The 27,568-nt window shown below is 38.1% G+C and overlaps 3 protein-coding genes and 1 pseudogene across 5 annotated transcripts in view; 2 read left to right on the plus strand and 2 right to left on the minus strand.

Annotated features, from left to right (window-relative positions):
- Positions 1-27,568, plus strand: part of SBF2 (SET binding factor 2) — a 466,812-nt gene that overhangs the window by 107,892 nt on the left and 331,352 nt on the right. The window lies entirely within an intron of this gene.
- LOC112927079 (glyceraldehyde-3-phosphate dehydrogenase-like) lies at positions 1,658-2,702 on the minus strand. Its single transcript, XM_026008271.2, has one exon. It carries the CDS (start codon positions 2,654-2,656, stop codon positions 1,775-1,777), a length of 882 nt encoding a protein of 293 aa, XP_025864056.2. The 5' UTR covers positions 2,657-2,702; the 3' UTR covers positions 1,658-1,774.
- On the plus strand, positions 12,992-14,777 carry LOC112927077 (keratin, type II cytoskeletal 8 pseudogene; annotated as a pseudogene).
- Positions 16,231-16,662, minus strand: LOC112927080 (huntingtin-interacting protein K). The gene has a single exon (XM_026008273.2). It carries the CDS (start codon positions 16,652-16,654, stop codon positions 16,289-16,291), a length of 366 nt encoding a protein of 121 aa, XP_025864058.1. The 5' UTR covers positions 16,655-16,662; the 3' UTR covers positions 16,231-16,288.

Below are 27,568 nucleotides of genomic sequence, written 5' to 3' on the forward strand. Positions count from 1 at the left end.
AAGTGGTGGTATCACTATTTTGTCAGTCTTTCTATACTTGAATCCTAGTCATACCCCACACCACACAGAAAAATTAACTTGAAATGGGTTGTAGACTAATTGTAAAATTGAAACTAAAAGATCTATCTTAATCTAATATCTATCTATCTATCTATCTATCTATCTATCTATCTATCTATCTAAGATTTTATTTATTCATTCATGAGCGACAGAGAGAAAGAGGCAGAGACACAGGCTCCCCACAGGGAGCCCGTGGTAGGACTGGATCGCAGGACCCCAGGATCATGCCCTGCGCTGGAGGTAGATGCTCAACCACTGAGCCACCCAGGTGCCCCGAAACTAAAAGATTTAAAAAGAGAACGTCTTTGCAACCTTTAGTTAATGAAAGACTTTAGATGGAACACCAAAAGCATGACTGAATAAAGTTTTTCTGGAGTACCTGAAAACCTTTGAAAAAGAATGTATCATTATACAATAAAGGTAGATACTCAGCAAGAATTCTCATTTTGTTTCATAGATTTCATTTAGAATCTACAGAATTTGGATGCTACTTGAGCCTTCTCTATTTACTCTTTTAATGAGGAGAAGGACATTGGAAAAAATGAGGGGACATGCAGCAGTTCACCTAGAAGCTCAGGGCAAAGTTTTCTTAGGTGTTATCTGTGCTTCTGAGCCAGGTTTTCTTCTTCAAGTCAGAATTTTGGATATATTATAAATATATGGGGTGACTTTGACAGTAGAACTTTTTAATTAAAATTTTAATTGCTGTAGATAATAGCCAACTTTTGATATGTGGTATGGAAGAAAGAATAGTGAACTTTGGGGTTTTATCTATATCAGTGTATATACCCATGTATAGATAAATAATTTTTTTAAAGATTTATTTGTTTATTCATGAGAGACACAGACTGAGAGAGAGAGGCAGAGACTTAGGCAGAGGGAGAAGCGGGCTCCTCACAGGGAGCCTGATGTGGGACTCGATCCTGGATCCCAGGATCACGACCTGAGCCAAAGGCAGGCGCCCAACCGCTGAGCCGCCAGGCATCCCTAGATAAATAATTTTTTTCCTAGATAAATAATTTAATTATAAATGACAACAGCTATTTAGAAAGAGCATCCATTTCCTAGGTCATATAATCTATTTTCAAAGGTATATAAGGAATGATATTTTGATATTATCCATCTCCCTAACTCTCAGTTTTGGTCTGATCAAGTACTTCCATGATCTAGAAATCTTATTTATTATATGGAATGTGTTCAGATGTTTTTGCTTGAGTTTGTATTGTGATTTGAGTATTCATGTGGAACTTTCCCAGTTATGGAAATCACTGTGCATGGTCATCTCCCTATAAGTTACAAACGTGTCAGTTTTAAAAAGTGAAGTATTTGGTGGCCTCTAGTGGTACTCATGTGTCTATAAAAAGTCATTAATATTGCCAACATACAAAATTTAGGGGGAAGGAGTTAGTAAGGTGACAAACACATATATGTAGATTTATCAAGGAAATGTTTTTGATCTTTGAAAACTAAAATTTTATTAATCAATTATAAATCTTTTTTTTTTTTTTTTTGGCTGGGTACAGTATACTTTATTGATGGTACATGACAAGGTAGGGCTCCCCAAGCCCCTCCCCTTCCCCGGGGTCTAGGATGTAAATTGGAGGTCAGGAGATTCTCAGTGTGTTGGGGGTTTAAGTTGGGGCAGGGACTCCCCAGCAGCTGAGGGCCTCTCTCTTCCTCTTGTTCTTGCTGGGGCTGGTGGTCCAGGAGGCTCTTACTCCTTGGAGGCCATGTGGACCATGAGGTCCACCACCCGGTTGTTGTAGCCGAATTCATTGTCATACCAGGAAATGAGCTTGACAAAGTGGTCATTGAGGGCAATGCCAGCCCCGGCGTCGAAGGTGGAAGAGTGGGTGTCACTGTTGAAGTCACAGGAGACAACCTGGTCCTCAGTGTAGCCCAGGATGCCCTTGAGGGGGCCCTCCGATGCCTGCTTCACTACCTTCTTGATGTCGTCATATTTGGCAGCTTTCTCCAGGCGGCAGGTCAGATCCACAACTGACACATTGAGGGTCGGGACCCGGAAGGCCATGCCAGTGAGCTTCCCGTTCAGCTCAGGGATGACCTTGCCCACAGCCTTGGCGGTGCCAGTGAAAGCAGGGATGATGTTCTGGGCAGCCCCTCGGCTGTCACGCCACAGCTTCCCAGAGGGGCCGTCCACGGTCTTCTGGGTGGTAGTGATGGCATGGACGGTGGTCATGAGGCCCTCCACGATGCCAAAGTGGTCATGGATGACTTTGGCTAGAGGAGCCAAGCAGTTGGTGGTGCCGGAGGCATTGCTGACAATCTTGAGGAAGTTGTCATACTTCTCGTGGTTCACGCCCATCACAAACATGGGGGCATCAGCAGAAGGAGCAGAGACTCCTTCCCTCTTGGCCCCGCCCTTCAAGTGAGCCCCAGCCTTCTCCATGGTGGTGAAGACCCCAGTTGACTCCACAACATACTCAGCACCAGCATCACCCCATTTGATGTTGGTGGGATCTCGCTCCTGGAAGATGGAGATGGACTTCCTGTTGATGACAAGTTTCCCGTTCTCAGCCTTGACTGTGCCGTGGAATTTGCCATGGGTAGAATCATACTGGAACATGTATACCATGTAGTTGAGATCAATGAAGGGGTCATTGATGGCGACAGTATCCACTTTGCCAGAGTTAAAAGCAGCCTTGGTGACCAGGCGCCCAATACGGCCAAATCCATTCACTCCGACCTTCACAATCGTGTCTCGGGGACTCAGCTGGCACTGCACCAGAAGATGCGCTGTCTGTCGAACGGGGAGGAGCAGAGAGCCATCAATTATAAATCTATCAATTATAAATCTATTAGTGATGTGGCTGTCTCTACTAATTTATAGCAACATTTTTTTTAAAAAGATTTTATTTATTTATTCATGAGAGACAAAGAGAGAAAGGCAGAGACACAGGCAGAGGGAGAAGCAGACTCCATGCAGGGAGCCTGATGCGGGACTTGATCCAGGGACTCCAGGATCATGCCCTGAGCCAAAGGTAGATGCTCAAACTCAACTGCCGAGCCACTCAGGCATCCCTATAGCATCCCTTATAGCATCCCTTATCATCAATAGACTTCCTTTACTTTTCAGAAATGCCTTGAAATGATATACATGTATCTTAATTGGAAGTATTTCCATGTAGCTTATACTTGGCCAGCAATAGTGTACTACTGCATTGTTCTGAGATGTGTCCATGAAGGGGAGTGCTAAGATTGATTTCTGACATCTCCTTAAATATAATAAAAGATAAAAATAGGTATGAGTATTGCATAAATTAATCATAAAGATAATTAGTCCTTAAAGTTTATTTCTTTAAACAGCAAATTCTGGTTAACTTAAAAATACTTCACATTTAGCAGAATTGTCTAGAATCTGAAATGTATGTAGAAATTTAGAAAGATCACTTCAGAAGTTGAGAAAATTTATTTAAACTCAAGATTTGGAAAGCTAAAGAGAAAACACAGCTTTAAGTAAGTTAAATTTATTTTATTTATTTTATTTTTTTAGATTTTATTTATTTATTCATGAGAGACACAGAGAGAGAGAGGTAGAGACACAGGCAGAGGGAGAAGCCGACTCCATGCAGGGAGCCCTATGTGGGACTCGATCCCAGGACTCCAGGATCATGCCCTGGGCTGAAGGCGGCGCTAAACTGCTGAGCCACCGGGGCTGTCCAGTTAAATTTATTTTAAGTGCTGAAAACTTCATTCATGCTAAAAATAGGATACAAAGTCTAGAGATATTTTAATAACTTGCCCCAAATCATAAAGCTCCTAAATATTGGCAGAGTTAATAATAAAACTCTGGTCCTTTGACTCTTTACTAAAGGTTATTAAAAATTAAAATACTCTTTGTGTTTGTTGAGGGAAACTCATTCTTTAAAAAGTTTTTTTTTCCCCTGCTATTTAAAAAAAATGGTTAACAGGAATAGCCTTACTCTAATTAGGCTTAACTGGCATTAGAAAGACATGAAAAGTATTTCGACATCAAATTCAGAAAAATCCAGTGATACAAATCTTTGTTAACTAAGGAGTTGGTGATTTTTATTTCCTCCCAAGATAGACTCTTTTTACAAGAATTGACTATGGAACATGTGGATTTGGGAATAACTTTGATTATGACAGCCATAGTATTCTAATGAAAAAGTTATACTCTACTATTGGGTTTATAACTGATTGAAAGATTTCACTAAGAATATGGTAAGATGTTAAGTATTTTTCTCAAATTCAGTAGTATGTACTTAGAAATAAACTGATATAAAACTTAGATGTGCTATCAATTTGTGAATTAATTATGATTTCCATTGTTTGAGGCACAGTGGGTTCTTTTCCCAGGCAGAGACAGTTTTGCCTGAGTATTAATAAATAAGATGAAGTAGAATCCTGGATTCTGGTTTTAAATGTTTTACTTTCTGATAGCCCAGAGAAGTAGAGGAAGAGACATGCTCAGAGTTAAAAAAGAGGCACAAGAAGTTCCCTGTTCATGAGTGATACTTCCACTCATTCTATCAGCCAGAGATTCTTTTAAAGTAAACGTGGCCTCTTTAAATTCTGGAAGATGCATTTTAATTATATTGTTCTACCTAGGTAGCATGTGTAATTTTATTTCACAGAACAACCTGTTGTCTCTTGGTGACAGTGACAGCTATAAGTAGAATGATGTGATGCTGCTAGTACTAATAGTGAAGAATCACTTTCTAAACATGAAAAAAGATTAAGAGTAGAGTCCAGAAACTAATAATTTAAAAATTTGGTATGATGATGAAAATGTTATGAAATCCTCAGAGTCTCCTGGTCAGATTCTAACCTTTGTTTTGATGGTTAAGTCAGTTTGTATCGAATACTCTTGCCAGGTGGTCAAGTGTCTTTAGCCTATATTAAATACTTCCGGTGATTTATCTTTAAGTGATTTCTTAGTGCCTATTATGTGCAGTTTGTTTGGTGCTGAGAGTTCAATGGTAAATAAGACAGGTATGACCTATGCCTTCATATTCAGGCTTGTAACATATTTATAATGATGGCAAACATTCTCTTTTATATAAATTCACCTTCATAGTTCTATACATATCATCTTCAAAGGTCTTGCTCTTTTCCATAAATTTATAGCACTAACCTGACCTGTTTGGGTTAATATTCTAGTTTTTGTTCCTGTACTTGGAAATAATACGGGTTTTCCATATTAAAAGCCTGTTTGGGACACCTGGGTGGCTCAACCGTCAGACCTTAGGCTCAGGGCATGATCCCAGGGCTCTAGGATCCTGTCACACATCTGGCTCCCTGCAGGGAGCTTATTTCTCCCTATGCCTATGTCTCTGCCTCTCTCTTTCTGTGTCTCTCATGAATAAATAAATAAAATTAAAAAAAGCCTGTTTACTAAATTTGTATTAAAATATTTATATATTCGGGGATCCCTGGGTGGCTCAGCGGTTTGGCGCCTGCCTTCAGTCCAGGGTGTGATCCTGGAGTCCCGGGATCAAGTCCCACATCAGGCTCCTTGCATGGAGCCTGCTTCTCCCTCTGCCTGTGTCTCTGCCTCTCTCTCTCTCTCTCTCTCTCTCTCTCAAGTCTGTGTCTCTCATGAATACATAAATAAAATATTAAAAAAAATAAAATATTTATATATTCAAATTCCTCTTTTGAAAGTTGGAGGTTCTAAAATGTTTGGATGTATCACTATATTACAAACACTACAGGACTTGGGGCAACCTGGCTGGCTCAGTTGGTAGAATGTGTGACTCTTGGGCTTGGAGTTGTAGGTTCAAGCCCCACATTGAGTGTAGAGATTATTTAAAAACAAACAAAACAAGAAAAGAACAAATACTATAGGACTCTTATTAATTTAATAATATTAGATTTTCTAGTACATATGCAGGGCAGAATGTTGAAACTTATCAGCCTATTTATTTATTTAAATATTTTATTTTTTATTCATGAGAGATGCAGGGACATAGAGGAAGAAGCAGGCTCCTCGCAGGGAGTCTGATGCAGGGCTTGATCCCCAGACCTAGGATCACACCCTGAGCCAAAGGCAGACGCTCAATCACTGAGCCAGCCAGGCATCCCCTTATCATCCTATTTAATAATATTACATTGAGAGTGGGATTTCAGACAAATAATCTCCTTGAAATGACTAAAATGGGGATCTTGTTCCATGTAATGCTGGATGTTATACTGTATCAGTGTATGCTTAGGATCTTAAGTTGCCTTCTGTTTTTCAAAAAGAAATTCCAACTCTGACATATCTTTGGATATTTGTTTTAGCTAGCTTTGCAGTAGATCATATTGAGACCGCAGACTAGTGCCTGCTATTGCTAGTGAAATTGTGAGCTCTTGCTGATGCTCTGGTATCATTTTAGAGGTGTTAGCTGTAGTGCTATAAGGATATAAAGACCTTACAAGACCACAGATAATGTGAAGTTAATTTTCTCCATATCACATTGGATTAATATCTGTGACAAGTTACAAATGCCAATAATGATGTATTTTATAATCTCAGATCACCTCAGCTTTTTGGTTCAGGTCAGCTACTCTTTGTATATGAAAGTAAAAGATTAACCATTTTACTGAAGTCATTTAATGTGTTGGTTCCAAGCAGCTAAATGAGGCATTTCTTCCATATTTAAAACAGAAATGAAATAGGAGGATCCCAGGTATAGGTCAGCATTAACTATTATTTCTCTCTGCCTTGCAAGAGGAAGAGCAGAAGAAAGCACTTCCCACATACTGGCATAAAGGGAGCTGGGGGGCGCCTGGGTGGCTCAGTTAGTTAAGCATCTGCCTTCAGCTCATCCCTTGGTCCTGGGATCAAGTCTTGCTTCCTGCTCAGTGTAGGAGCCTACTTTTCCCCTCTCTCTTTGCCTCTCCCCCTGCTTGTGCTCTGTCTTGCTCACTCTTCTTTCTCAAATACATTAAAAAATAAATTCTCTCTCTCTCTCTCTCTTTTTTTTTTTTTTTTTTTTTAAGATTTTTACTTATTTATTCATGAGAGACACAGAGAAAGAGAGAGGCAGAAACACAGGCAGAGAGAGAAGCAGGCTCCATGCAGGGAGCCTGATGTGGGGACTTGATCCTGAGACTCCAGGATCACGCCCCAGGCTAAGCAGGGGCTCAACCGCTGAGTCACCCAGGGGTCCCAGTTTTCTCTCTCTCTCTCTCTCTCTTTTTTTTTTTTTTTTTAAGATTTATTTATTTATGAGAGACACAGAGTGATGGAGACACAGGCAGAGGGAGAAGCAGGCTCCCTGCAGGGAGCTGGATGTGGGATTCAATCCCAGGACCCCAGGATCACAACCTGAGCCAAAGGCGGATGCTTAACCACTGAGCCACTCAGGCATCCCAATAAATAAATTATTTAAAAAAGTGTGTGTGTTGGTGGGTGGGTGGGGGGTGGGTAGCTGGGAAGCAAAGAATCCATATAAGGGACCTTCAAAGTTGTTTTTTGGTTTTGGATGACCTTCTGGTTTGGGATAGATTAGGATTTATGAATGCTAAGAGCAAGCAAGCTGTGAGCTGGGTGTGGAAATTGCCAAGTGATGCCCTGCACCACTTGGCTGGGCCATCTTTGTGTTGTGATTTTGAGATCAGGGACTGTGAGCAGCCTTGTATTAAAGGAAGTGTAAAACGGTTGGAAGCATTATGATGTATCATATACTGTGGACTGTTTTTAAGCTTGTAAGCCTCTATTTCTATTAGTTTCTATTTGGTAATGTCTTTTAACATCTCCAAACTGCCTCATTGATACCCATTGAAATCAAAAAGGTTTAAAGGAGGGACGCCTGGGTGGCTCAGCGGTTGAGCATCTACCTTCGGCTCCGCTCAGCTCCGGGCCTGATCCCCAGGCCCTGGGATCGAGTCCCACATCCGGCTTCCTGCAGGGAGCCTGCCTATGTCTCTGCCTCCCGCTATGTGTCTCGAATGAATGAATGAATGAATAAGTAAATAAAATCTTTAAAAACAAAAGATTTAAAGGAAGCCCTGTGCTTTCTTGAGTGTTGTATAAATTATGATTATGGTAATTGAAGTGAGACCACCAGGAGTTAAAAGGTCACTTGATCCAGTGACTGTCCTTTCCTGTAGATTTTATTTCTAAAGACGTAAAGTTTGTTTTAATGGAATAGGAAATAAGATTGATAAAGTTTTATTTTAAAGTTTTGCTTATCCAATGTTTGGTATATATCTGGAAGGGAAAGTTAATATATAGGCTAGAATGATGGACTGATATTAATAATGAGAACTTTTATGGGGAAATGTAAAATATTGTTATTATACCCCATAAAGCTGGCATAAGAGACAGCAGTTCATTTGAAAAAGATGTTTTATCTATAAGGTTGGCATGAACTATTGGCTTCTTTAAAAGCTGATGCAGTTTTTTGCTATGGAATCGCTAGGATGATGGCAGTAAGAGTGGAAATAGAGTGGTATTTAATTGACAGGGTTTGGTTGAATGACTGATTGAATATGGAATGCACTAAGAGACTAAAAGTTATCATACAGGTTCAAATTTGGGTGACTGGGAGGATAGCAGTACCTTGACAAGTTGGTGCAAAAGTAGAAATAATTTCAGACCTGTCCAGTTTGACTATAAATTAATTTAGGTGTTGTAACACCTAAAAAGACAATTTGATAGAATGATTAAGAGCATGGACTCTAGAACTTCAGTGTTTGAGTTTTAATTCTGGCTTCACATGGTAACTCTGTGACCTTAGGCAAATTATTTAAAGACTATGCCTTTTTTTTCATCACTCTAATGAGAATAAAAATAATATTAACCTTATGGAATCATTATGAGGAGCAAATGAATTAATATATACATAAAGTTCTTAGAACAGTGTGTGGTACATAGTAATCATTATGTGTTAGCTGTTGTTACTGTTGTCATTATTAGGTTATGTTTTCCAAAATAATATTGTGATTTGGGGATAAAATTTAGTGATATAAAAAGAATTTATTTCACTTAGAGCAATTCCAGGAGACTTTTCTTTCCTGCTCTCTATACCCTCTCAAATTTATAGAATCAAAGTATAGAAAGTTAATTGCGCAGGTTTAATTATTAAATCATGTTAGTTTTACTGTGAAGGGAAAGGTAGTGGAAGTGGGAGATGGAGAAAAGGTGTTTGAATATGTTTTATTACTGTAATTATAATTTTTTAATCCTTTAATGCCGTATTAAAGATGTTTATTTCCTACTTTTGTTATCCTTATCTGGACACTGTCTTAGCTCAATTAAATCCAAAGCTCAGATGTCAGATTTCATTTTTTTCTGCTAGACTTCATTCCATGACATTAATTTCAATGAATTTGTTATTTTTTATTACCCTGCACAGTTTTTGCTGACCTCTACCTTCATATACTTCCTAGTGTTATCGTGGCATCTGCAGGAAGCAGTTTGCTTTCTCAGAGGAACTTTAACCTAAAGACTTAACTGGAAAAGCTGTTTTTCAGAAATTACAGATGAAAGGGACAGTCTAAGGAAAACTACCAGACTGGAAGAAGCCCCACAAATAAAAGGACTATCCATAGTTATTCTTAAATCTGTGGAATTCATATAGTTTTGGTTTGCTTCTCCCTGATTTCCCTCTACCCATCACTTTTAAATAAGCTATGCTATGTATACCCTTTTCTGTCCATTTCTTTTTTTAAAAAAAATTTTTAAAAATTTTTATTTATTTTATATATATATATATATATATATATATATATATAGAGAGAGAGAGAGAGAGAGAGAGAGAGAGAGAGAGAGGCAGAGACATAGGCAGAGGGAGAAGCAGGCTCCATGCACCAGGAGCCCAATGTGGGATTTGATCCCGGGTCTCCAGGATCGCGCCCTGGGCCAAAGGCAGGCGCCAAACTGCTGCGCCACCCAGGGATCCCTGTCCATTTCTTATAAATGTTTAATGAGCCTGTCTGTTTAACTGCATGCCAGATGAATGTGTTTGAATATGGAATGTGCCTAGCAATTGGATACTGATAATTCATCTCTCAAAATTTGTGACTGTTTTATTTAATTTTTAAAAAATAATGCTGTTCTCAGCTGCATTCTGATATCCTGACCAGAAGAGAATGCAATGCCATTGTAGTTAATGCTCTGTCTAGTTGCAAGGAAGAATCTTGCTCAGATAGCTTTATACCCTGAGTTCTTATTTCGGGCAACTCTGCTTTGAGTGTTCAGCATTAGGGTGGGTCTTTTCATTCTTGGCTATGTATGTCTTTGTGAATTATATTCTTCCATTGCTCCCAAGGACAGAGTTTAATTTTTTTTTTTTCAGAGGTTTAATTTAGTTCCATTAATGATCATCAGCATTCGTTAGGCTTAGATTCAACTGCAAATAACAGAAAACCCACATGAGTGCTTTCAGTGAGGTTAGGATGTGTTTTTCTTCCTCGTAAAATAAGGCAGTCAGGAAGTAGTAGATGGTTTGGTGCTGGTATAGCAATTTTGTGATTTCATTAAAGGCTCAGGCTCTAACTTTCTTTTCCTCCCTTTATGGGATGTTATCCTTACCTTCATGTTCTTATTCTAGGCAGAAAGAAGGGAAAGGGGGGGAGAAGATTTAAAATGTGACTGAGTCTTCTTCCTTCTAAGAAGAGCTTTCCAAGAAGTGTACCCAGTGACTTCTACTTACATCTCCTTGCCTAGAACTAGTATGTAACAATACCTAATTATAAGAAAGGCAAAAAAAAAAAAAAAAAAAATTAGTGGCCTTTATGTTTGTTTTAACGTTGGGTGTATTGCCACTCCCAATAAAATCTCCTACTAAGGGGAGAAGGGAATAATAGATACTGGATGGGCAGCTAGTTGTCTCTATCATATCCTCCAGTATAGAGTTCTTATAGGGCATCCTTCATCCACACACCCCTGGATTAATTATTTGTGGTTAGGAAATTAAGATTGGTTTCTCTTGAAGTTCTTGGCTTTGCAAGTCATAAAGAACAGCTTTGGGTTTTGTTGTTGTTGTTCTTGTTGTTGTAAGTAAACTCTACCCTCAAACTGGGGCTCAACTCATAACTTCAAGATCAGGAATCACATGCTCTACCAACTGAGCCAGCCAGATGCCCCTGGTTTGCTTTTTAAGGAAGAGGCCCTTGGGTGGCTCAATTGGTTAAGTATCTGCCTTTGACTTGGGTCATGGTCTTGGGGTCCTGGGATAGAGCCCCACATTCGGCTCTCTGCTCATCAGGGATTCTGCTTCTCTCTCTTTCCCTCTCTCTTTGCCCCTCCCTTCCACTTGTTCTATCTCAAATAAATAAATAAATAAATAAATAAATAAAATATTTAAAAAAATAAAGAAGAGGTAGTATAACTGATAAGCACTATGAGGCAGCATGCCTTGTTTATTAGTAGAGTTATTTAGTTTGTTGTAGAAATAATGCATAACTCTGGACATATCCATTTATGTGGCAGCCAAAATACCAAAAAAGATTGAAAATTGCTGTCTTCAAGGAACCGAACCTCATTTCTAATTCACAATTTTCAAAAAAAAAAATTCACAATTTTTGATCTTTCCAAATATGGTGATATCTTTCATTATATGTTCTATTAAAAATGTACTTCTTAATTTCAGGGACAGTTCACTAGTGTTTATTTAGTAGCTTTGAGTATTTAGCCATTATTTGCCCTTCTCTCCTCGCCTCAAAGTATTATGGGAAAAGCCCATCGTTTTTGCTTATCTTCATATCCCCAATGTCAGGTATATATGAGGTAGTAAATAAATATTTGGTGAATAAATAATTGACTAAAGGAACAAGAATGGTAGCCTTCTGTTTGACTTTGAATAATCCCAGACTGAGAATATACTGTTTTAAAAATTCACCTTTTCAAGTTTTATACAGCTCTAGAGAGGCAACATAATAGAATAGAAATAATATGACTTTGGAGTCCTTAGCACAACAAACTTTTTGGTCCACTACTGTGCACCAGGTACTACTTTCGATGCTGGAGTAGGAAAAAAAGTTAAATATGTACCCTTATCTCCAGGAAAGAGGGAGACAAACTTATAAATAGTACTTATTAAACTTACTGGGATATGTGCTATATGTATACACTAGGTTCTAAAGGTAGATATTAAGTGGGTTAACCTAGGTTGGAACAGTGCATTTGAAGAGCACAGAGGTATGGTCCAAGAAGACTGTTGAGAAGATGGAAGTAGCTATGTGGGTGATAGTTGGCCAGATGAGGTAAATGGGGATCATGTTCTGGATAGAGAGTAGCTGCTTCTGTGGGGTACAGATACAAGACATACAAAGAGTGGCAGAAGGTGTAGGAGCCAACTAATGGAGAACTTAGATTTTTATCCAGAATACCATTAAAGACATTTTCAAAACAGCTTTTTGCTCTCTGATGAAAAGGGAAGCATATTTTTTTAATCTTGTAGAAGATCTCAGAAAGACATCAAAGTGTATAAAGAATACAATAGGGAACCCTGGGTGGCTCAGCAGTTTTGACGCCTGCCTTTGGCCCAGGGTCCGATCCTGGAGTCTCCAGATTGAGTCCCGCATCGGGCTCCCGGCATGGAGCCTGCTTCTCCCTCTGCCTGCGTCTCTGCCTCTCTCTCTCTCTCTCTCTCTCTCTCATAAATAAATAAATCTTTAAAAAGAAAAAAAAAAAGAATACAATCACTTGTATTCTCTTCAACTAGATATATAACCAGTCTTAACATTTTGGTACATATACTTCTGTAATTCCTCAGTTTTTCTCCCTCTGTCTTCCTTCCTCTTCCCTTTTCCTTCTTCTCCCTTTTCTCCTTTGTTCTTTTACCCTTCTCTGGCCAGATCTTGTTGGCCTATATGGCAACTAAATGAAGGACTCACTGAAAAGAGAGGTTAAGGTAAAGAAAGAGGCAAGGTTGTGTCTTGAAGTCATTTTCTGAAATATGATGAAAGAGGCATTGTTTGGGGGGATGGAGAGTTTGAATTTGGTTATTAGATATGTTTAAAAAATATATTCAGCCCACCTAGAAGCGGCTTCTCGCTCTCCTTTTGGAAACTCTGTCAGGTTCAGCCTCCTTGCCTCCACTCCAGCTTCCACCATGTCCATCAGGGTGACCCAGAAGTCCTACAAGGTGTCCACCTCCAGCCCCCGGGCCTTCAGCAGCCACTCCTACATGAGCGGGCCCGACTCCCACATCAGCCCCTCTGCCTTCTCCTGGGTGGGCAGCAGCAGTGGCAGCTTCTGGGGTGGCCTGAACAGCAGCATGAGTGTGGTTGGGGGCTACGGCGGGCCCGGGGCTGTGGGGGGCATCACGGCCGTCTCAGTGAACCAGAGCCTGCTGAGCCCCCTTAAGCTGGAGGTGGACCCCAACATGCAGGCGGTGTGCACCCAGGAGAAGGAGCAGATCAACAGCCTCAACAACAAGTTTGCCTCCTTCATCAACAAGTTCAGACACCTGGAGCAGCAGAACAAAATCCTGGAGACCAAGTGGGGCCTCCTGCAGCAGCAGAAAACCGCTCGGAGCAACATAGACAACACGTTTGAGAACTACATCAACAACCTCCCGAGGCAGCTGGACACCCCGGGGCAGGAGAAGCTGAAGCTGGAAGTGGAGCTTGGCAATATGCAGGGGCTCGTGGAGGACTTCAAGAATAAATACGAGGATGAGATCAAATTGTGTGGAGACATGGAGAATGAATTTGTCCTCATCAAGAAGGATGTGGATGAAGCTTACGTGAACAAGATAGAACTGGAGTCCCACCTGGAAGGGCTGACCGACGAGATCAACTTCTTACGGCAGCTGTATGAAGAGGAGATCCATGAGCTGCAGTCCCAGATCTCGGACACGTCCGTGGTGCTGTCCATGGACAACAGCCGCTCCCTGGACCTGGACGGCATCTTTGCCAAGGTCAAGGCCCAGTGCGAGGACATTCCCAACCGCAGCCGGGTGGAGGCCGAGACCATGTACCAGATCAAGTACGAGGAGCTGCCGACATTGGCTGGGAAGCACAGGGATGACCTCCGTTGCATGAAGACTGAGATTTCTGAGATGAACCGGAGCATCAGCCGCCTCCAGGCTGAGATCGAGACTCTCAAAAACCAGAGGGCTGCACTGGAGGCTGCCATTGCCGACGCCGAGCAGCGCGGGGAGCTGGCCATCAAGGACGCCAATGCCAAGGTGGCCAAGCTGGAGGCCGCCCTGCAGCGAGCCAAGCAGTCCATGGCCTAGCAGCTGCGCGAATACCAGGAGCTCATGAACGTCAAGCTGGCCCTGGACATCGAGATCGCCACCTACCGCAAGCTGCTGGAGGGCGAGGAGAGCTGGCTGGAGTCTGGGATGCAGAACATGAGCATCCATACGAAGACAACCAGCGGCTACTCCGGTGGCCTGAATTTGGCCTATGGGGGCCTCACAAGCCCTGGCCTCAACTACAGCCAGAGCTCCTTCCAGTCCAGCTTTGGCCCTGGCGGTTCCTTTAGCCGCAGCAGCTCCTCCAAGGCTGTGGTTGTGAAGAAGATCGAGACTCGTGATGGGAAGCTGGTGTCTGAGTTGTCTGACGTCCTGCCCAAGTGAAGAGCCACTGTGGGCCCTCCCAGCCTCCTTGCTCTTGTGGCCCCATGAAGCCTTTGAGGGAAGGAGCTGTGCAGGGGAGCCTTGCGTACAAGAGACCCACGTAAGGCTCAGCCCTGGTCCCCAGCCTACCCTTAGGGGGAGTCTAGTGCTCGGGATACCCCTTCTTGTCCATGCCCCCAACCGAAAGCCAATTCAAGTGTCTTTTCCCAAATAAAGCTGCTGCCAGTCCCCCCCCCCCCAAAAATCTTCATAAACACCTATAGCGCTTAGTATGTCTCTAGTTCTATTTTAAGAGCTTTACAAAATTACATATTTAAATCTCATGACCTTACAAAGTATTAATTATTTCCATTTTATAGATGAGGAAGTTGAGGCATGAAGAGGTCACACAGTTTGTTTAAGGTCTATGTTAGCTGTAACTGTGGTAGACCCTGGAATCTCGGTTCTGGATTTTCAGTCATGGCAGTTTGGCTCCAGTGTTCATGCTCTTTACACTATACTCTCAAATTGAAGCTGAAACTATTTAGATGAGTATAAGGGAATACTGGGATTGTGGGAATCAGTTTTTTTAACATTAAAAAGCCTACTTTCCAATCATTTAGGTTTGGCTTTATTTTTATTTTTATTTTTATTTTTATTTTTCAAGCTTTGGTGAATCGAAAGGTCAACTCTATATAGAAATAGGTTTTATCTAGCAACCTGTGATACTCAGTTACTTTCCATAAAGTAAACGATCTGTTAGCATGACAGTTTGGATCTTTTTAGAGATATAAACAGTTTAATTGCTTGGCAGTTTTCCCTATTTCTAACTGTTCCTGTAATATGAAAACACTGGTAGAAGTAGAAAATAAAATTAAGAAGACATTTGAAAAGATTCTCTATTTTAAATAATTTATTTTTTATTTTTTATTTATTTATGATAGTCACAGAGAGAGAGAGAGAGGCAGAGACACAGGCGGAGGAAGAAGCAGGCTCCATGCACCGGGAGCCCGACGTGGGATTCGATCCCGGGTCTCCAGGATCACGCCCTGGGCCAAAGGCAGGCGCCAAACCGCTGCGCCACCCAGGGATCCCTTTTTTTTTTAAATAATTTTTTTTTAAATTTATTTATGATAGAAGATTCTCTATTTTAAAATAAGATGAAATTGAAAATTGTCAGAAATGCACAAGATATTTAGCTATTTAACATTATATATGTGGTTTTATATACACACACACACACTTTAAGATATATAGAAGTAGAAATAAAATGAAATTTTATTCTTCTGAAGTAGAAATAAAATGAAATTTTAACAAAAGAACACATAGAATTTCTAGACTATAAAGATATATTTAATTTTTTTGGCATTGCCCCAAAGTCTCATTTTATATCTCATCTTGAAAAATTCAAATATATGGGGACAGGATATATTTTAGCATGGTATTGCAACTTTTCTTTCTTTTTTTCCTTTAAGATTTTATTTATTTATTCATGAGAGGCACAGAAAGGCAGAGACATAGGCAGAGGGAGAAGCAGGCTTCCTGTGGGGAACCCGATGCAGTACTTGATCCCACAGCCCCAAGATCACAACCTGAGCCAAAGGCAGATGCTCAACCACTGAGCCACCCAGGTGTCCCTATTGCAGCTTTTCTTTTTTTTTCTTTTTCTTTTATTTTTTTTAAAAAAGGCTAAATCTGTATTGAATAAAATAATCCAGTCAATGGGTCTGAGAAAGCACGAATCAGTTGGTTAGGGCAATAAGAGCCTCTACCACGTTGCCCATGTGTTCCCTCAAGCTCCGTTCTGCTGCTGCTCGTGAGATCTCCATCTCTGTCATTATCAGCTCCAGATCTTCCTTCTTAATGGTGACTTTGGCCAGTTCCTTCTCCCGCTCCTGTTTGGCTTTCTGTTCCCGGGACCGTCTGTCTCCAATGACGGACATGGCCGTCTCCAAATTGGAACTCTGGATCTCCTCCTCCTCCGCGTAGTCGGTGACTCGCTCCAGGTCCGCCGCACCGCTGTCATGCTTCCGTGGCTTCTCGGGAGGCCGCTCCGGGCCGCTGGTCTCAGTCTCCAACTCCAGCTCCACATCCCCCTCGGTAGCCATATCGATCCCACCGTCTATTGCAGCTTTTCTTGAACCAAGAACACTTTATACATTTTTAGACTCTAAGTTTTATTTTTCCTTTTTGAAATGTTATCTATTAGCAGAACATGGCAATGGTGTTACAAAATTTAATGTCTCTAGAAACGACTTCTGTGTTCTAACAGTTGAATATTCTATTTTGAGGGAAAATAAATTATGGATTAAGTGGGACCAAAGTATAAAACAAATTTCTTCTGAGTGATAGTGAAACATTTACTGAATTATAACTATTAGCAAAAATAAAGTTGACTAGCCATTTATTTTCCATGTGAACAACATTGTAGCTCACTGCTGTTTATTACAATTAAAAAGTAAGTCTGGGGGGATCCCTGGGTGGCGCAGCGGTTTGGCGCCTGCCTTTGGCCCAGGGCGCGATCCTGGAGACCCGGGATCGAATCCCACGTCGGGCTCCGGGTGCATGGAGCCTGCTTCTCCCTCTGCCTGTGTCTCTGCCTCTCTCTCTATCTCTCTGTGACTATCATAAATAAATAAAAATTAAAAAAAAAAAAAGTAAGTCTGGTTAGTTAAACACCAAATCTGGATATATAGAGAAAAAATAGTTATTCAAAGAGCTTTCAATAATAAAATAGGAAGTCAGAATTTTGCAGTTTTTTTTTGGAGTCAGAAGGTGGGTAACTTCCATTTTTAATTTAAATCAGTTTCTGGGTTTATTACCACCTGTTATAAAAGGCTACATTGTAGATGCATGGGTGTAGTAGAAATAGATCAGCCCTCACCAAGCTTTGAATTATTTTAACTCCTGATTGGATTAAGGTTATCTGTTCTTTCTAGAGCCTATAGGCTAGCTGCCTGCTAAAAGAAAACATAAATTCACTTTGGAGGAAGATAAAATTATTTAAACTTTTTTTTAAAAAACATACAATATTCAGCATTCAGTTGAAAGTAATCAGACATCAAGGAGACAAGACAATGTGATAAAAAAACTAAGATGCAAGGGCAGCCCTGATGGCTCAGTGGTTTAGCACCGCCTTCAGCCCAGGGCCTGATCGTGGAGACCCGGGATCTAGTTCCATGTGGGCTCCCTGCATGGAGCTTGCTTCTCCCTCTGCCTGTGTCTCTCATGAATAAATAGATAAAATCTTAAAAAAAAAAAAACACAAAAAAACAAAACTAAGATACAATAGACAACAGAAACAGACTTACAAGGGATAGTGGCATTCAGACAAGACTGTTTTTGATTATGTTTAAGGAAAATAGAAGATTAACATTTTGCCAGAGTATTGGTAACTAAGAAAAGAGCTAAACTAAATTCAAGAACTGAAAAAATACAGTAACTGAAATAAGTATCCAGAAGATTGACTTGATAGCATACTAGGATTTGCTTGAGCTAGAATTAGTAAACTGGAAGATAGGTCAGAAACTGTCTTTCAAGCTTTATCATGATGAAGGCAAAAAAAAAAAAAAAAGATAAAAATTACAGAAATGAGAAGATAAAATGAACCAATGTGTAAAATATCCTAAGGAATCTCCAAACAATAGCAGAACCAATAAATGAATTCAGGGAGTTTGTAAAATTTAAGCTCAATGTGTAAAAATTACTTTTGAATATTTATTTGCAATGAACTATTGGAATTCAAATTCATATGGAAATGTGAAAGAACTAGAATAGGAAAAATAACTATGACAATGAGAGCAAAGTTGAAACACTTAAACTAATTGACTTGAAGGCATATTATTAAAGTACATTAATTGACTCCATTAATACTGGAGTCAATATAGTTAATAAAATAATATTAATTCCATCAATAGAACAGAAAAGAGCATCTAAATATAAATACACACACACACACAGACACAAAACTGATTTTTTAGCAAGGTTAGAAAGATAGTTCAGTGGAAAAAAAGAATAACATTTTCAATAAATGATGCCAAAACAGTTGTGTAATTCATTAACAAATGAACCTCCATTCACAACTTAAGATATCCAAATAGATATTGATGTAAATGTAAAATCTGAAACTAAAACTTTTTCCTTGATAGTCCATCAAGTCCATCAATTTTATTAATTCTGTTGATTTTTTCAGTGAGCCAGCCTCTGGTTTCCTTGATTTTCTTTTTTGCTTTTCTGTTATTAATTTCATTGATTGCTTTCTCATCCTTATTATTTTCCTTCTTTTGCTTACTTTGGGCTTGATATGCTCTTGTGTTTTGATTTTTTTTCTCCAAATTCCAGACTTCCCTCTTAATTTCTTATGGTGGAGGTTGAAGTCATTGATCTGAGACTTTAATTTTCTTCTAATAAAAAATATTTAGTACTATAAATTAATCCCAAAGCATTGCCTTAACTGCGTCTCACAAACTTTAATATATTATGTTTTCATTTTAATTTAGTTTAAACTATTTTTTAACTTCCCTTTTAAATTATTCTTTGACCCACAGGTTATTTAGAATTGTGTTTCTTACTGTTTGAGGATTTTGTAGATAATCTCTCTTTTATTAGTTTTTAATTTAATTCCATTGTGGTCAGAGAATGTGGTTTATGTGATCCAAATAATTTCCAATTTAGTGAATGACTTTTTCATGGCCCAGAATATGGTCTGTCTTGGCTTTTACTATTTAATATTTGAAGTTCTTAAATCTTTCTTCTTGGTAATTGCAACAATTTCCCATATAGTCTTACTTCTTTATCACTGCTTATACTTCACTGTTTCTAGAGTTATTATTCTTTTATTCCTGAATACTAATCTGATTCTGACATTCTTTTTCCAAAAGTTCTGGTGATGTCCCATTATCTACAGGATCATTCTCTTTAGAGACCCCCCGGGTGGCTCAGCGGTTGGGTTGGTGCCTTTAGCTCAGGTCATGATCCCGGGATGCGGAATCGAGTTCCACATTGGGCTCCTGCAAAGAGCCTGCTTCTCCCTTTGCCTATGTCGCTGCCTCTCTCTCTCTATCTTTGTGTCTCTCATGAATAAGTAAATCTTTTTTTTTTTTTTTTAAAGAATCATTCTCCTTATTGGGGGGATTATCTTCAATCATCATCAAGTTATTCTAAGAAAGCCTCATCTAGTATTACTATCCTTTTCAGCCTCTTTTCATATATTCTGTATTCCAACCATGTTAAACTGATTTTCTTTTCCAAAAATTCATTATGGAGTGCATTTCCTACATCTGTACCTTTGATCAAGTTATTCATTTCTTTTGGAATCCCTATCTCTTCCCTTCTTACTTTATATATAACATTCATGCCAATTCTGTTCACCTATGGAATTTTCTTTCCTTTTTTCAGCCAGAATCTACTGTGTCTTTGGTTCATTGTTTATACATATCTTAGAGTATGCTTTGACTTGAGATGCCATATTTATGTAGGCACTCAGTGTTTCTTCAGATCTCAATAGTGAGGAAATTAAGATAATTATAAGGGTTTTTTCAAAATTAATAGAATTAATATCTTTAATTCTGCACATGGACCAAGAGATTCAGTAAAGGTAAAAAATTTAAGTTCTACAAATGGAACAAAATCCCAGCTCAGTTTTCACTAAATCTTAGACATGACCAATCAGGGAGTTTGACAGTACTACAGAAATTAATGAATTGCAAAAAGAAACTGAAAATACTTTATCAACTGCCATCTATAAAATTATGTGTTCCTATACTTAGTGAAGGTGATATGTAGTAATGTTGGTGATTAGTTGGAAAATAAAATTATGAATGATGTTGGTATTGTATACATTTATGACAGAGATAGATGGATCAAAATATGAACAGGAGGAGAAGTTGAAATGACCTCCAAAGCTAGAAATTCCTCATGGTAGCCAAAGCTATTCAGTCAATAATTTCATATTATGTTCAAAATTTAGTTTAAGTTATGATAAAGCAATAGAAAGAATAATATTTTTCTAAACAACCTAAAAATTTCACATTATAATAAAACGATCTACATTTATATTTCAGGTTAAAATGAAAATTCAGAAGTGTTCATCATTTTTTTTTTATTCCTTTCATTCACTAATTTATCTGCTAATTACCTGCTGTATACTTCATGATCTATAAAAAATTGTGTAAGAGTTGTTCTTATAGCTAAGAAAAGAAGCTCTGTGCAATAGTAACATTTGAGTATCATTTTACAGTTTTCAAAACACTTTCAGGTGTGCTGTTTCTTGGGAGGAAAGGAATCCTAGTGAAAGGTGTCATTGGTATATGAAATCTGTGGTCTTTTTTTTTTTTTGGTCAGTGGAAGGAAAGGGAGCTAGGTGAATAAACATGTGCTAAGTCTTTTTTTGTTACCATTACAGAAGCTCTTTAGAACTGGATTACTTGGACTATAGACATTTTTAGAGTTATTAAGTATGGTGTGTGTAGCATAGCTGAAAATAGACATTTTCAAATATTATTGAATCTTTTGAAGGTGAGATCATGTATATCAGAATCTAAGATTTGGCGGTAATATATATAAATGCATTCTCCTCCAAGGGAGATGTATGGCAACCTTTAGCATAGAAAATTGGGAGGAACCCTTTAGTTATCTAAGAGTCTTACAAGAAATGCTGACTGATGTTTCTATAATGATTTCACCCCAATTCCAGAAGGTATAAGTCATGTGTGATTATGAATTTAACACATTAGGTAATTGCCCCAGTTCTGCCTTTATCCTTTTTTGGTTATTTATCCTTCCCATTCATGCCTGTTCTTGTTTTTACTTAGCAGTTGACGTTTTTACACTGACTTGGGGTAAAAAAAAAACCAGCAAGAACTAAATGCCTCCATTTCATACCCGCCATATTTATAAATTTTTTTCTTTGAAGTGTTTGTTAAGCCTGATCTGTTTTATCTAGTTGCAAAATGTGGAACATTGCTTTACAGTAGAATTAAAATAGATGATCAATTTTTTTCAAGGTGAAGCATTTCCAATTACACTGCTAAAAAATAGTCTGGATAGTTTTGTTCAGGAAAATATATTCAATTGTTTAAACAAAACAGGTAAATGTAGCTGATACTTAAATTTATTTTTTGAAACATTTTAAGCCATTTCAGTCAAATTAAAATAAATTTAAATGTTGAATTATTAAATTTACAGTTAAATACTCTCTTCCTGATATAACTAATCATAATCTGTTGGTCTTTTTTTTTTTTTTTTTTAAAGATTTTATTTATTCATTCACGAGAGACACACACAGAGAGAGAGGCAGAGACACAGGCAGAGGGAGAAGCAGGCTCCATGCAGGGAGCCCGACGTGGGACTCGATCCCGGGTCTCCAGAATCACACCCTGGGCTGAAGGTGGCGCTAAACTGCCGAGCCACCCGGGCTGCCCATCTGTTGGTCTTTTTAAAAAAAATTTATTTAATTTTATTCATGAGAGATAGACACACAGAGAGAGGCAGAGACATAGGCAGAGGGAGAAGCAGGCTCCCTGTAGGGATCTTGATGCAGAACTCGATCCCAGGACTCGGGGATCATGACCTGAGCTGAAGGCAGACGCTCAGCCACTCAGCCACCCAGGTTCCCCTAATCTGTTTCCTTATTCCTCTATGCTGATAGTTGTTTAGAGAATGAGAATAGTGTTTTGCCCCTGCACTATCAGAATTCCTGATCTATAGACTCTATGACCATAATAAAATGCTTAATTTCAGCTACTGTGTTTTGGGATAGTTTATTATGCAGCAAGAGTGATTGAAAGATAAGTGAAATTTGATTATGCTAAAGAGAAAAGGCTCTTTACTGCTCTAGCAAAAGTTCTGAGATAGGATGTTAAATTGCCTGAAGCTTAGTATTTATTTTGGATTTGAAGGGATATTAGTTCATAACAGAAGAGAAAGCTGCAAAAGATAGTAGGGGCCAGTTTGTGGCTTTTAACACTTCATTAATGGATTTAAACTTTTTTCTGTGTGTAATGGGAACATGAAGTTTTTTGAGTATAAAAGATCATAGAAAATGACAATGGAACTCTTACATAGTTCCAACATCTTAGAATGTGTCTCAGGTTCATTTATTCTTATATGTTTATTCAGCAAACGTTTGTCATACTTAAACTTTTGGCCAGAAGCATAGTTTTGATTTTTTTTTTTTTTAACTACAAAGGCTTATTTACTATTTTTATGACATATACAGTCAGAATAAGGGTCTGGTAAGAAAGCTAGTCGTGACTTTTTTTTATGGTTCTAAGTAGGACACTAAAAATTATCCTGGCTATGTGTATGTATTAAGTAGTTATAATGATAATGCAGAGTCTGATTATGGTAGAAAAGACTTGAAGATTAAATCAAGTTCAGAAAATATTTAGTGGCGATACAAATCTCTGTGAATTTGTTAACTCTCACTTATGGATATTTATGAAAAAGCCTCCGGGAATTTGATGGGGATTGCATTGAATCTGTAGTTCAGTCTTGGGGGAGAATTGACATCTTAACAGTATCATTCTACTAATTCATGAATCCAGAATTTCTCTCCATTTATTTAGGTCTTCTGTAATTTCTTTCATCGGTGATTTGTAGTTATCTTGCAGCCTTGCTAAAATCATTTATTCTATGAGGTTATGTTCACTTTTCTTAGTGCTTTTATTTTCGATTATTTTTTAGAAAAAAATTTTTTTTTGTTTGAAAAAGATTTCATTTATTTTTGAGACAGAGAGAGCACAAGCAGGAGGGAGGAGTCCTCAGGAGGGAGGAGTTCTCAGCAGGGAGCCCGATGTGGGGCTTGATTCCAGGAATCTGGAATCATGACCTGAGCTGAAGGCAGATGCTTAACCTGCTGAGCCACTCAGCTTCCTCTAGGAAATATTCTTGAGCTTTTACATCATGATAACACATTTGTGATGGTACTATCTCAGTCACTATGACTTTGTAAAATTGTTTTTATTGTAATATTTTATGCACAAAGTAAGAAAATGTTTTTAAGTCTTTGTTTTTATCTAGCTTATTTATTATTATTTTCTACCAGTTGGGGTTCCAGAACATTTTGTCAGTATCTTTCATTGCATATTGTTTCACATGGGATTCTGTCATAGGATTCAGCAAATTTCTACTTGTTATGCCTTTCTTTGGTCTCTTTTTACAGGCAAAAATTCATATACACTTGACTGTTTAACAACATCGGTTTAGGGCGCCCACATTTCCCCTTTCCGGTGCAGTCAAAAGTCTGTGTATGATAAACTTGATTTTCCAAAAACTTAACAACTAATAGCTTACTGTTGACCTGAAGCCTTACCACTAATATAAATAACCAATTAACACATATTTTGTATGTTTTATGTATTATATACTATATTCTTACAATAAAATAAGCCAGAGAAAAAGTGTTAGTAAGAAAATTGTGAGGACACCTTACCTGGGTGGCTTAGTGGTTGAGTGTCTTTGGCTCAGGGGTCCTAGGATCGAGCCCTGCGTCAGGCTTCCCAAGGGAGCCTACTTCTCCCTCTGCCTGTGTTGGTCTCTGCCTCTCTCTGTGTGGTTTTATTTATTTTATTCATGAGAGACACAAAGAGAGAGACAGAGAAAGACACAGGCAGAGGGAGAAGCAGGCTCCATGAAGGGAGCCCGATGTGGGACTCGATCCCAGGCCTCCTGGATCATGCCCTGAGCCTGAGGCAGACCCTCAGCCACTGAGCCACCCAGGCATCCCAATAAATAAGAAAATCTTAAAAAAAATCGTAAGGATGAGAAAATACACTTATTGTGCTGTGCTGTATTTATTGAATAAAAAAAATCCACATATAAGCATACTTCTGCAGTTCAAACTCCTGTTGTTCAAGGGTTAACTGTAATTTAACTTCTTAGTTTTCTCAATGCTTAAGCATAATGCATGGCTCTTATGTTTAATAAATAGCTATTGATTGCTTTGAGGAGAAGAGAAAAATTGCATGTAGGTAACACAGAACCATTTTTCTCAAGGCTTATTACCACCAAGGAAATAATAGCAAAGTAGCAAGAAATAGTATTCCATGGGAAACATGACTCTGAGCTTGTGGTCAGTTTGTTTGGATATTATCTGCATTGGTCCAGGTGGAGAGAAATTCCTGTGTTGATAGCTGAATTAAACTAGATAAGAAAACAAACAGAAAAATAAATACTTATTCATATAAAATAATTAGGAAGTAAAGTTTGAAAGAAAACACAGCTATTTCCCCTACTTGTTTTAAACTGATGAAAGATTTACACTTTTATAAATTCACTTTTATTTTTGTTGAACATTTTTTCCTATAAATTGATATATAAATTTAATAAAACTGACAAAATATATTTCTCATTTTCTGTCTGAACAACAATAGTTTTTTTTTTTTTTTAAGAATTTGAAGCTCAGTAACTATATACTCTAATCAATTTCACAGTCATCAAAGTCTTTTACCAATGTGTGATTTACCACTATAGATTCTTTATCTGGCTATTGGTTTTTGGTATTAGAACATGTTGTAAGATAGGTAGGGACTCAGGCTGATTATTTCGTGGTGACCCTTTCAAAAAATAATCTTTGCTTTTAGTTTTCAGAAGTAAGAATCTTTTTTTTTTTTTTTTTTTGTAGGGGAGAAAGGTTGTTGTTAATGGCATAAGTATCTGTGTGAAGTCTTTGGACCTAATAAAATATTAGCCATTTTGTTAATTTATTCAACAGTTATTTGAGTACAGTATGCGTCTTCTGTATTCTCATAGATGCTTCAATCAAGTAATAACTTAAAAAGTCCATTACAGGTATAGTCTCAAAAATTAAATAATCCTTTGGCGGGCTTATTAAAGCTGTGCTCCAGCATGACATTGAAAGGATGTACTGTATATTTTCTTTTCATTTCCCAGTTTTGGATAAGTTTCTTAGCACTATATACGGTTGTAGACATTGTAACCTAAGTTAAAACACAAAAAGGTTGATATCCTTAATTAATGAGCACCTAGAAATGAATAAAACCCAATAGAAAAAAATAGAATATAAACTGTCTTTTCAATGAAGGAGAAATTCACTTTGCCTGTAACTATGAGTACCTACCTCTAATCTCAGGCATAATTTTATTTTATTATTTTATTTTTTTTTCAGGCATAATTTTAAAAGGCAAATTAAAATAACAGTGAATGAAGAGTTCAGCAGTCAAATTGGCCAAATTATAAAGGTCTATAAGTAAGTGTTGGTAACTGGGTAGGCATATTCACACATTAATGATGAGGTTTTAATTTGTTACAACAAGCATATTCTTTGGTATTTCTTCTACTAGGTTTCTGGTTAGGTAAATAGACCAAGTTTCAGATTTATGGAAAAGAATTAGATAAGATAGATTGTCTGGAAAGTTCTTTATGATACCATTAAGTGAGAAAAAGATGATGTGGATAGATAACAAATTTATATTTAAAAAACTATTATATGTGTATGTTTATAGCTAGATCTGAAGCAATGAAAGAATATTTGTTTCCTTTTGTGACATAAGATTTTACTTTTTTTTCAAGTAGAGGTAGGTGATTTTAATTGTATTTTTAAAATAATTTTCTTCATATAAGTATGAAAACTGAAATAGTAACATTCTCTGGGAGATTTCCTGTTGTGGCATTTTATGAAATTACCCAATTTAATAGGAGAAGCCTCCAGTGTTTCCTATTGATATTTAAGAGGGAGAAAGCAGAACAAGTATTAATAGCATATAATACTCCAAAGTGTCATAAATAAGCTAAGAGTGGAGGAATGAATATTTTACACAAATAAATTATAGGTATTTGTGACCTGGGCCTCATGTCTTACTTCTTATTTCTCTTTCTTTTCCTCAGTACTCTTCCTCCCTGCCTTTCTCTTTCAAAGGTGAACATTCTTTGATTCAGTTTTATAGTATTTTGAGACACTTTAATCCCAATTAATTCTTCACTTTCAGTAGGGAAACTGGAGGGAGGTTTCCTCTAGTTGAGTCAGGTGGTTGGAATGGTGAGACTAGGCAGGGAGGGATAAACCAAAGTTATGAGTTACTTATGTGGTGACTCATGAAGGAATCAAGTTTTGAGTAGCTGCATGTCAAAAGAGAAGAAAGGTGTAGACAAGGTGTGTGTGTGTGTGTGTGTGTGTGTGTGTGTGTGTGTGTATGCCTGCACATGTGTGACCTGGTAAAGTATATACCATACCTTAGGTATGCCCCTAAGATTACATATTAATATAGTTAAATCTGTGATGTGTAAGGCTACTTAATATAAATTTTCATAATGTGCGGTAGTAAGTGATGCTTCCAAGTAGTATGCAATAAATATGTAGGTAGAAGGGCCAACCTAAATGAGTGTGTGTTCAGATTTCCACATCTCCATCTTCACACCCAATGTCAATGCATTTGTTTCTGATTGGAAAATAATATAATTAAATTTACTAAAATTATGTATAAACTGATAGTATCCAGTAACTCATTGAGAGTCAAAGGATTCTTATGAGAAAAACTAAGCATCTGTGTTTTCTTTCTTTCTTTCTTTCTTTCTTTCTTTCTTTCTTTCTTTCTTTCTTTCTTCCTTCCTTCCTTCCTTCCTTCCTTCCTTCCTTCCTTCCTTCCTTCTTTCTTCTTTCTTTCTTTCTTTCTTTCTTTCTTTCTTTCTTTCTTTCTTTCTTTCCTTTCTTCCTCTTTCTTTCTTTCTTTCCTTTCTTCCTCTTTCTTTCTTTCTTTCTTTCTTTCTTTCTTTCTTTCTTTCTTTCCTTTCTTCCTCTTTCTTTCTTTCTTTCTTTCTTTCTTTCTTTCTTTCTCTCTCTCTTTCTCTCTTTCTTCTTTCATTTTATTTATTCATGAGAGATGCACAGAGAGAGGCAGAGACATAGGCAGAGGGAGAAGCAGGCTCCCTGCAGGAGAGTCTAATGTGGGACTCTATTCCAGGACCCTGGGATCACAACCTGAGCCAAAGGCAGACGCTCAACCACTGAGCCACCAAGGTGCCACACCACGTGCATTTTAACAAAGATTTTTGATGTCTAATTT

This window comes from Vulpes vulpes, chromosome 11 (assembly GCF_048418805.1).
Source record: "Vulpes vulpes isolate BD-2025 chromosome 11, VulVul3, whole genome shotgun sequence".
Lineage (NCBI taxonomy): Eukaryota > Metazoa > Chordata > Mammalia > Carnivora > Canidae > Vulpes > Vulpes vulpes.